General features: G+C 39.3%; 2 protein-coding genes and 1 long non-coding RNA gene across 6 annotated transcripts in view; 1 reads left to right on the forward strand and 2 right to left on the reverse strand.

Annotated features, from left to right (window-relative positions):
• tmem200b (transmembrane protein 200B) overlaps positions 1 to 1289 on the reverse strand; it is a 33539-nt gene extending 32250 nt beyond the window's left edge. Inside the window, exon 1 of the mRNA XM_067611711.1 lies at positions 1012 to 1289. The gene's annotated coding sequence lies outside the window, so the exon portion shown is untranslated. The remainder of the gene's footprint in view (positions 1 to 1011) is intronic.
• LOC137198082 (uncharacterized) lies at positions 1039 to 1561 on the forward strand. The gene is made up of 2 exons (XR_010931576.1): positions 1039 to 1129; positions 1272 to 1561. It is a non-coding gene; the product is annotated as an uncharacterized lncRNA (long non-coding RNA).
• Positions 1562 to 5410: 3849 nt separating this feature from the next.
• On the reverse strand, positions 5411 to 10021 carry LOC137198088 (tRNA selenocysteine 1-associated protein 1-like). 4 transcript variants are annotated; one of them, XM_067611722.1, is made up of 9 exons: positions 9862 to 10021; positions 8787 to 8884; positions 8610 to 8709; positions 8462 to 8511; positions 8209 to 8340; positions 7954 to 8070; positions 7664 to 7859; positions 7550 to 7583; positions 5411 to 6151 (listed from the first exon to the last, which is right to left on the reverse strand). In XM_067611722.1, the coding sequence occupies exons 1-9, from the start codon at positions 9883 to 9885 to the stop codon at positions 5991 to 5993; spliced, it is 912 nt and encodes a 303-aa protein (XP_067467823.1). In that variant the 5' UTR covers positions 9886 to 10021; the 3' UTR covers positions 5411 to 5990. The 4 variants fall into 4 exon arrangements, with proteins under 4 accessions (XP_067467823.1, XP_067467822.1, XP_067467821.1 ...); XM_067611721.1 differs by having other exon boundaries at positions 7664 to 7865; XM_067611720.1 differs by having other exon boundaries at positions 8610 to 8724.
• Between the last annotated feature and the right edge of the window lie 1150 nt (positions 10022 to 11171).

An 11171-nucleotide genomic window follows, 5' to 3' on the forward strand; every position in this document is an offset into this window, starting at 1 on the left:
AAAACTTACTGTAATTGGAACCTGTGGTGAAAGAGGCTTATATTGTCTTTATAATCCTTGTATTTTTCTACCAGTACTGTTTTTTATTCAAATTTATGAGTGTAAAACAACTGTGTCTATCTAGAATGAACCAAAAAAACAAAGATTGTAATAGAATTTTTATTATTATACCGTAGCTCCAAGAGAACAAATCATGAGGATAATGCATTTATATTGCAGACAATGATTTTATTTTATCGTGCCTGAATTTAATATTCTAGATAGATTCAGTGTTATGGCCTATATTGGCAGACAATTACTCTCTCTGTCTCTCTCTCTCTGCATGTTCCTTTAACATCTCAAGCCTCTGACATCTCTGCACTTAAAATGCCTGACCATTTCCAGTGTCTACCTGCATGTTTTGAAGTATACCTATTGTTTTTGATGGCCGAATATGCACCAAAAGCATTATGAGGTGCGTCAAATTGTTTTGACGTCCCAACTTCAACCTTGTTTCGATTTTGGAGCGTCAAATGGGGACCCAGCAAACAAAGCTGTTCTCTCTGCAGCCGAAAAGGAGAGAGAGATAGTGCAAGCCAGCTAAGCACCAGCATTCGAGAGAGAGAGAGAGAGAGAGAGAGAGAGACAGCGTGGCGGTGGTCAAGTAAGGAGAGCGAGCGGTAGTGAGAACAATGCTTCTGAATGAGAGAAATAAAACGTTTATTCTGATTATTTCACAGCAGTTATGTTTTACAGCACAAATAAATTACCATCAAAAACTCAACAGACGATTTACTGTGGAAACAGACACTCATTTTCCTCCTCTGCATTTCTCCTTTTCATTCATTCATTACATCCAACTGATGCAGCAGTTAATACAAAGAACAAAATGACAAATCTGTGTTGGCTCTGTGGTGTTGGCATTTCAAATCTGATGCAGTGAGCCATATGAGCATCAAATGGCAGGGCTTTTAACCTCAACCTTGCGTTAAAAGCCCTGTGTGTGAGTTTGGTAAGACCACTGTCACTTACCTGGGGAAACAGTTTGGTCATGGGCAGGTCCATCCAGTAGATGCCAAGGTCACAGCTGTGATGTCCTATCCAGCTCTCACTACCAGACGTGACCTCCGATGTTTTCTGGGCATGACTGGTGACTATCTCACTGTGTAATTATAAGTTGAACTGGACATATGTGGTATTAGATTCCACATTTGTTGTAAATTTCAGAGTTATGGATTGTCGTAGTGTTGTGGGATGTGTTTCTTCCTGTTCTCACCTGTGTTTCTCCCCAGATTACTGCCCTTCCCTCTTCCTGCTGCTGTAGTGATTGTGTGAATGAGCACACCTGTGCTGACTTGCTCATCAGGGCCTAGAGGATAAAGACCAGGAGGAACAAACAGATGATGTTTATTAGTGTTGTGTTTAGCCTTATTTTAATTTAACTGTCAACTTGTTGTTTCATTTATGTTTTTATTTAGTTCCACTTCCGTCTTGTATAGAAAGTAGTTTTCAGTTGGTGTTTTTGGGTCTTTTGTAAACCTTATTTAAGTTGTGAATAAATTCTTGGTCTGTTCATACTGTATACTTCCATTCTCCTTGCTTCTTTGTCCCCGGGTTAATTTTATGTTACTCTCTTCACCCGCTGGATTAATTTGGGGGATGTAACAAACTTCCAGCAGTTACAGCAGCAAGATGTTTCTCTGAAAGACTTGTTACAACAAGGTTCAATAGTACAGGGAAAGGGTGCAGAAGTTCCTGATGGGGTGAGCTATGCTCTTCAGGGTGGGTTGCTGTGTCTCAGAGCTGGGGATTCTATCATATTTCAGCTGGTAGTGCCGGTACTGAGACTGAGATAGAAGGTCCTAAAGCTAGGACACAGCATAGCCTGAACAGGTCATCAAGGTTCTAAATTTCCAGCTGATTTTATTGGCTTGGAAGTGAAGTACAGAACTATTGTCAGTCTTGTGCAGGGTGTCAGCTCTCGGAGGGATAAAGGGGTTCCCAAGTTTCCGCATCAGCCATTACCTATTATGGATGTTCCATTTGGCCGTATTGCCATGGACATTGTTGGTCCATTACAGAGAACACAGGCAGGAAAGAAATACATCCTAGTGGTCTGTGAATATGCTACAAGGTACCCAGAGGCCCTCCCTTTACCTCTGCTAGACAGGTAGCATATGCTCTGCTAAAGCTAATTTCTAGAATGGGTATTCCTTCAGAGATTTTGACAGATCTAGGCTAGATTGCGAGGAATCAGAAGCATTCGGACAACCCCCTGCCATGTGCAGGTTGGTTGAGCATTTCAACTGAACCCTGATGAGCATGCTCAAGAAGTTAATTTCTGCAAATGCAAAGACTGGGATAAGTGACTTCCCTATCTAATGTTTGCTTACCGCGAAGTGCCACAGGCTGCAATTAGGTTTGTTCCTTTAGAGCTGATGTTTGGCCGTCAGGTCCCATGTCTACTTGATGTTCTCAATGAGTCCTAGGAGGGGCCCAAGGGAAAGCCAGAAAGTGTCCTTTCTTTTGTGTTACAGATGAAGGAGAAAATGCAGCAGATTGTCAAGCTGGTTCAGAAAACCTGAAGAAGACACAGCACAACCAACTAGCCTGGTATAATCAATCAGCAAGACAGCGGTCTTTCAAGCCAGGTCAGCAAGTCCTCCCCACACTAAGAACAAGTTGCTGGCAAAGTGGCAAGGTCCTTATGCTGTCACCAGGAAACTGAGAGCCACCACCTATGAAATAGAGATGCCATGGAGGAGCAATCCCAAACATACCTTTCACATCAACCTGCTGAAGGAAAAGTGGGTAGGTTTATTCCAAAAACCCAATCAGCAACCAGTCTTGATTCCTGTCACCTCTCTTCCACTCAGCAAGTGGAGCTACAGTCCATCATCCCCCTCAATTTGTTCAAAGAGAAGCCAGGAAGCATGAATCTCATCAGCCATGACATCAAGCTAAAAAATTCAACTCCCATCAGACAGAGGATATACCGATTCCCTGCAAGATTAGTTCCAGACCAGATGCCCATGGTCTACATCAGTAGGAAGGTTTTTCCAAGGGCATTGTGCTACTCTGTTTTGGAGCTAGAATGTCTTGCTGTGAAATGGGCATTTGACTGTTTCAAGTATTATTTGCTGGGAATAGAATTCAGCATAGAGACATACCACTCAAGTGGTTGGAGTCAGTGGACACAAACTCCCTCATCGCCTGATGGTTCCCATCACTGCAGCTGTACCACTTCCAAATCAGCCGGAAGGCAGAATGTAGTGGTAGACTACCTGTCTCACTGATCATGAGCCTCTTGAAGGTTGTGTGTAACACACTATGGTTACACACAGGCAACATATAGGGTTTTTTAAAGCTGAGCATCCACCTTCAACACATTCTAACATTTCAGTGAAACATGCTCTCTCCATGTCTCCAAAAGCAGATTAAACTGTGAGACAAATGTCCTGCAAACTGAGTTGAGTAATCATTCACACTGTATATATAACTGATAGTAGTAGTAGTAGAGATGAGCAATTATTTTTGAAATTGGTGCCCTGTGACTGGAGAAAACTGAGAAAAAGGCTGTAGATTCCCCATACAACAACCAAAACGCACTGCATGTGTCTCTTCCAATCAAACCAACCGACTCTACTGAAGGTGTGTTTAAAGACAAAGTTAACAGAGACAAAGTTAGTGAGCAGCAGCGGCATATACATATATATATATATATATATATATATATATATATATATATATACATATATATATATATATATATATATATATATATATATATATATATATATATATATATATATATTTTTTTTTTTTTACCGGTGGAGCTATTGGCATGCTGGAGTTACGTGATGTGGATCAATGCAAACTTACGAAGTGCTGTGCGGTTCCGCTGGATGCAGCTGCAAGTTACTGTACTCAGAGTTGGCAAAGTCCGATATAATATTCTGTCAGAAAACAAAGTCAGGTTTACCAAAGCACTGAAAAGTTTGTTGCAGCACAGAGTTTTCTATCTGTCTCCATTCTTCCTGACAATCCTTAGCGGGCACCAGTCCAGAATGGAGCCACCTGTCTGGGTGCAGGCGCTTCTCTCTCAGCTGCCGCTGTTACAGCTCCTGTGGTCACATCCTCCTCCATACTGTGTTTTGTTTGACTTCACAGCAGTATATTCGGACTCATAAGTTGTAATGGTTACACCACATCTCTGCTCTGATATTATATTGTAAAGCTATTGTAGTTTGTTTGTGTTAGTGTTTGTTAGGAATCACAGAGAAACTCAGTAGTTGAAGGCAGGCTGCGGCTGTAACATCACTCTGATGGTCGCTTCCTCTCTCACACTCTGTTTTGTCTGATTCAACACCTCGATATTCGGCCTCATAACATGAAACTAGTTTTCTTGAAAATATACAGATTTTTAAGTATTTAGTAGTATGATATTTTAGTGTCTGCTTTTCTCTTCCGCTAATGTAACATGGTAGATGGAGTGTTTAGGGAAACCCATGTTTGACAGTCTGTGAAAGCACCGCTACAGAAAATGTAGAAATGCAGTAGTAGTAGTCCAAGGCAGAGCTCCATAGTCCCCCGGATAACATGTTTTGTGTCATCCGGTGGACTTTTGCTGACAAATGAACGGAGAGTTCTGGGTGCAGGCAACATGGAGGGAAGTTAAACATTGTATATTTGTATATACAACCCACATTGTAATGATACATTGCTGGTTGAAAATCGGCAAAGTTTCCCTTTAAATGTCATAGTTTGTCTAATATTATTTGCATTGTTTTCTTTTGCTCATAGTGTCCCAAACTATATTCAGGACTAATACTTTTTTTTTTTAATTTAGTGATTTTATTTTACCAGCCTCTATGTCATTCAATAACTGAATCATACATATATCATGTATAGATTTTTTTTAAATCTTTATTGTGATAAATTACATTTGGATAATTCCATCAATAGATTTTGATGATTTAACAGTAATTTTCACATTATAAAATAATTTCATGTACAGTAACATTACACAGTCTTGATCATGATCCAGCTAACTGAAATATCTGTACATCTGCAGGTTTTTTGTCATGACAGCAGATAAACTTACAGCCAGCTTTGAAGAACTGAACAATCACATCAAGCTGACCCAAGTTTGAAGAACAAAAAAAGCCCTGGAAACAAAGTGATATTTGGCACAACTGATGTTCTACTAGCAATCAATGGTACTGAAGCTTATAGGATATTTTAATTACCACAACACTGAGCACTAACGCATTACTCAACACTCATTTGGTGATGAGAATTGTGCTAATTAATAAAATTAATGCATTAAAGCTCCAACTGAAGATTTTTGCCTTTCATTCTTGCATCTATCTGTAAAAAGACATGTATCAGCAGGGACAGAATGAATGCGCTGAAAGCAACACACACTGCATCATTTTTCACCACTTGCTTCATTTGATTACATTCATGTCATCAGAATAATTGATATATGGTATAATCATGTTCGAACTGTACACAGGTGAGCTTCAATGACAGTGCAGTGTATAAGGGTGTACTGTACCAACAGCCAGGGATGTCATGTATAGGCTGTTTAACACGGACACAAACTGTAAAAGGTCAATTCATTATATACAACATACGCTGTAAGATTTTATTATTTCATTTTATGTTATGAATTTTCTGTGTCTATTAACATTTTGGGACCATGTGTGAAATAAGTGTTCTCGCTTTAACACATTATTCTTTTCATTCAGTGTGTTTTGTAGATTCATGAACAAATCAAAAATTTATTAAAAAAAATATCTGAAGAGGGAAATGACATAAAAATGCCAATATTTTCATTTGTTGTAACCTTGACTTGTGTGCACCCACAGTACATTTCTACAGGTTTAAACTGGAATAAGAACAGTTATCATAACTTAGTTCCTTTATGTTCTTAAGAAATAATCCATACTGTCAGATTTTCAGCAGACAGCTGTAAACAAAATACCACAGGGAAGCAATGTTCAGTCTCAGCAGTAAATAGGTTCTGGTAGGTTTGATGTCATACACTCCTGTTCTGTGGAGAACTCTGCTGGCTGCCAATGACACTCGATCAGAGCGTCGTACAATTCTTCACTGAGCTCCATGAACTTCCTGTTGGCTTCCACCACATCCAGCTCCGGGCTGGGATCTGCAACACAGGACAGTTGGTTACTAATAAGCAAGTCAGAGGCCGTCCTGTGTATTACAGGTTAAGATGCTGACTGTGAACCGCAACGCCCCTGGTTCGAGTCCGGCCAGGGACCTTTGTTGCATCTCTCTCTCTCATTTCCTTTCATCTCTCTACTGTCTGAAATAAGGCACAAAATGCTTTAAAAAATAAGAGTCAGTAGTCCTACATTTTGTTTTGCATGTTTTAGCCCATAAATTACCAGGCTTTTGTAGTCTATAGCAGTAATAGTCTCAACCTTTTTCCACAGTATGAGCTTTGAGGTTGATTTCGTAAGTTCCAGGAAACTACTTGTTTTGGTTAATTTCAATATGCAATGAAATCAGCTTGCAAAGACATGAAACCTTCTTGAGATGCACCATAAGGTAATATTCAACACTTCCTGTTGAAGTTATGTTTTTGTTGTGTGATAATGCAGTAGAAAACAGGGACTGTTTGTCAAAACTTTGGTGATGCATTTGAAAATGCTCCACTAAATGGCGCTGTCCCCTTAAAAACACTGCTTTGTTGAGCTCAGTGGATTCATTAAAAAACACTGTACCAGCAGACTAACACATCAAATGATAATGTGAAAAGAAACATGTGAATTAGATCCTTTCCTGCAATGCAAGGTTTCTGTCCAGAAGAAACAGCTGCAAGTTGGTGGCATGGTAATAGAGTCACCATTTGACTCTATTACCATGCCACCATATTCTAGGTCTGACATGAAAAAATGAAGCTGACATTACATAACTGTAATCAGTTATCTATCTGCAGCAACTTTTTACTCGGCAAGTTGATTTTTATACTGAAACCAATACTGCTGCAGAGTGAAAATCCCTCCAACATATCCTCCTCAAAATATTCAGCAGTGATGTAAAGTGTTACAAATTTGTGATGTATAAGATAAAGAATGCAAAACCAGGAGTGTGCTCCTTTAAAGCCAAAGGAGGTAATAATTATGTGATGCTGTGATCACACCAAGAACTTACTACTGTTTTTAATTTAGCCATTAGGACACAGTGCTGATCAAAACTAGATCATCGGGATCAAAGTATGAATTGGAGCTACATGCAGCTTGTTAATTTGAACATAGTTTTGTTCAGCAGTTTTCCTGGCAGGTTTTTAATCAATGAAAAAACAAACATTGTCTGACTACAGCTTGCCAAAAGATTTACCACTTGACTATTTCATTCCATTTTGTACTGACTTTCAGACACATACAATAAAACATTTGTTAGGACTTTTTACTTTTAATCATCAAAAATAAAACATCTAACGCAAACACCTCAGGTCTGGTCAATCAATCAAAAATGTAGTCAATACATAAATCAGAAGTGAAAATAACAGTAATAAGCAGCCCCCAATCCCCATACAAACCTTCAACTCCATCATCCGGAACAGCTTCACTTTCCTAAAAAGAGAAGAACATATTTGAATGATCCGTGTCTGCTAATAATGATCAATGATGGGGGATAAACACTGGCTGCTTACCTGTGGCGGGGGATACTGTGTGTAATCATACTGCTGATAGTTGTAGCCGTACCCTGCTCCAGTCTGGTCGTAGCCCCAGGAAGGGTAATAGCCAGGATAGGCCTGCTGCTGGTACTGGTTGTACTGGTCATAACTGGGTCTGTATCCAGAGCTGGACTGCCACGACTTTTGCTCTGACTGCTGCTGCTGTCTGTTCCTTAAACTCGAGAGAGAGTGACAGACACACTGTTGAACTCTACCAGTCGTTAGGTTTCAGGCTCCAGGCAGACATGACTTAAAGAGAGACTCACTTGTTAGCAGCCAGGCTCAGTCTCAGAGGTTTAGCACCCAGTCCTACAGCACCCTGACACTCCTCCAACGCCCGCTTCTGAAGCCGCTCGTCTGGGAACTGAACAAAGCCGCAGCCCCTGCAGCAACACACACATACACTCGAAGTGTGAGAGTTCTATATGAACACACTTCACTGGGATAAGTTTTGAGAAAGTAACCTATATTAGTTACATATTTTCTCCATATTGTGTGGCGACATGTTAAAACACACTCACTTGGAGTTGCCCATGCTGTCCAGCACTACTTTTCCACCACGGCAGGAAGGGTAGCGGTTGTAGAAGAACTCATAAAGCATCCCATCATCCACCTCTGGAGTTAGATCTCCCACAAACAGAGAATACATCTGACTATAACAAAAGGGGGGGGGGAGAAGATGTGATGTCTAAACGAAAGGAGGGATCAATGAATTTTGTAGCGCACGTCTTAAAGTCATCTTTGATATCCTGCTTCACCGTTCACCGGACTCACCCGCTGTCTTGTTTCCCAAAGGTGGCTCGGTTTAACTTGAATCTTGTGGGCTGCAAGAATACAGGACATTTAAGTCAACAATATTTCACATGAGTCTTCAGATGACAAATAAAATGTGTCTACTGTGAATAATAAGTGTTCTTCATACCGGATTGGCTCCTGGTAATGCTTTTCCATTGATTTTGCGAAGACACCTCTCAGCTGTGGCCTCATCTGTCATCTCCACGAAACAATAACCCAGAGCACCCCTGGGTGATGACACACTGTTTAATGTCAGAGTAGAGTCACTGCAAAAGGGACAACTTCTTGTAGATTTAGTACTCACCCTGTCATCTTGTTGCGTATGATCCGCACATTGACCACCTGCTCCCCCATGGTGGAAAAGGCTCTAGTGATAAACTTCTCATCCATGTACGCCTCCAGCTACAGAGTAGCAGAGAAAGAGCATTCCGTAAAGGGTTTAATACAAGGCTGAAGTTGGCTTTCACTTAACCACCTCCATAGGGTTCACTGCTAATCTGGTTCAGGTTTGACAAATCTAAGTACAGTGGTGATTGAGGTGAACCTGGTCTGAAGTGGTGTGAAATAGGCCTTTTTCCTGTTTTCACTAAGACTAAATGTTTCATAAATCCTAAAAGGGGGTTATTAACAGTCTTTAGAGTCTCTATGTTAATCTAGTCCAGGTTTGACTAATCTAGGCACATTGGGGTTTAATGTAGACCTAGACTGCTGTGGTCAAGATGGAGGAAAAACTGTCAAATCACCATTTTTACTGTTTCACAAGTTTCCTTAGACCAGGGGTCAGCCATTAGATTCAACCATGGGCCAGTTTTTTTGTTTTTTTAATTTCTATTAATTAATTTAGGAATATAATTGAAAGATGAAACTGTTTCTTTAAGGACTGCATCCAACAGCAAATGTCATTCTTCCCATTAGTAAGGGAGGAACAACAGCATAAGAGCAACTTATAGTAATACAAATTTGTAAATAATGGAAATGAAAAGTTCAACTTTCTTCAGGGGCCACATTTGGCCCACAGGCCGCCATTTGCCTACCAGTGTTTTAGACCAATTAAACCTGGTGTAGTTAATAGCAGATTGCATTACATTACATTAGTCCCCTGCAGTGGAGGAGCGTGAACCAACTGAAAAAGTTAAGACTTCACTTGAATCCAGAGATACGTGTTGCATCACTGATGTACAGAATAATCTGAATTATCAGGAACATTTTAGTTAAATTACTCGATATTAAGTGTTATCCGTCAAACAATGCAATATTAAAGAGTCAGTTATCTAAATGAAATTGTGAATACTCCATTCATACAACGTTATTTGTTAGGATAGCTGACACAGTGGTCACACTAAATGATTTATCGCCGTAAAAAGTAGCAAACAACTCACGTTGCCCATCCATAACGTGCTCATAGTGTCGCCGAAGAAGTGAATATTCCAGAGTGAATTTATAAGACAATGCAAATTGTAAATTAAGCGGAACCTTCACAAATACACATGCTAGCTAGCAGAGTAGCTAGGGAAATGACGCCAACGTTACGTGCTTACGTCATTTAAACGAGAGCTATACGTATTTGCGTCCGCAGCCCATTTGCGCATCGATTATACACTGTCGATTATAAATGTTGCATTTGTTAACTTACTCCCATGCTCTTCTGATATTTGTGTATTTTATTTAAATTATCGAACACCTTTATTTATTTTAAAGAATGTGTCTCAGCTCAAATTGTTTGAAATGCATCTTTGATAAATTTGACCGTAACTTAAATGCATCGACGGAATTGTTAAGTTTTTCGTAATATTTGCAAAGAAAAAAAATCAGCAACCAATTCCACAGAGCTGAATTAATTTAGATTTATTCTGATAGACCTCAAATATCATATACAATCCATGAAATCCATTAAAAACACAAATACAGGTTTTTACAATGTGTTGATGATATTTTTATATAAATATAAAAATGGCTTCTGTTTATGAAAATTCGCTGTATATAAACAAAGTGATGTCAAGGCAAAACGTTTATTTTATTCTTACTGAAATAGACCTTCGGTGATGATAAAATGAATTCATACGTTTTTCCTGTATTACTGTATTGGGCGGTCAGTTTTTTTAAAAAGTGATTGACCACGTGTGGATGCAGAACAAATATGGATGCTTAAATCTCCTTTTGTGGACATGCTCATGAAACTCCTATTCATCCATTTATCTGTGTAACAGAACTATAAACTCTTCATATTTGTATTTTGTCATGTTAAATTACTGGGCTTTCCTCTTTTTTACTGAAACGATCTCTCTTACTAATGATATATATATTTTTTTTTCATTCATTTAGCATTTGTTTATGTTTTCAGCTGATAATGGTCAAATGTGTCTCTGTAGCTTGATTTGCTGTGGGTGGCCAGAGCCAGGATTTTAGTCAAAAATAAAGTCTTGGATTTGTGGTATTTTATTCAGTGAACTATTCATGTATACTTTCTGTAAATTGTATATCCCTATATGATGGCTTTATTTATTTGTAGACAGTCTAAAAACACTGGAGTCAGCACATAAGATAATCACCATGTGTTGTGTAAACTCTCACCAGTATTCCCAGAGACAATATAGAGGGATGAACCTCAGTGTCCAGTGGAAGTGGTAGTATTGCATCAGTTGTGGATCTGATGCAGCATACACATGCACTGTTAAAGTTCCACGTAAAA

This window comes from Thunnus thynnus, chromosome 15 (genome assembly GCF_963924715.1).
Source record: "Thunnus thynnus chromosome 15, fThuThy2.1, whole genome shotgun sequence".
Classification (NCBI taxonomy): Eukaryota; Metazoa; Chordata; class Actinopteri; order Scombriformes; family Scombridae; genus Thunnus; species Thunnus thynnus.

What these genes read in the sequence shown, in the direction of transcription:
- LOC137198088 (XM_067611719.1), bottom strand. Translation starts at nt 9,885, where the DNA reads ATGAGCACGTTATGGATGGGCAAC. An exon ending in TTTGGGAAACAAGACAGCGG is followed by an intron (nt 8,341 to 8,461) that starts GTGAGTCCGGTG and finishes CTTTTGTTATAG; the next exon opens with TCAGATGTATTCTCTGTTTG. An exon ending in CTGAGCCTGGCTGCTAACAA is followed by an intron (nt 7,866 to 7,953) that starts GTGAGTCTCTCT and finishes CTCTCTCTCGAG; the next exon opens with TTTAAGGAACAGACAGCAGC.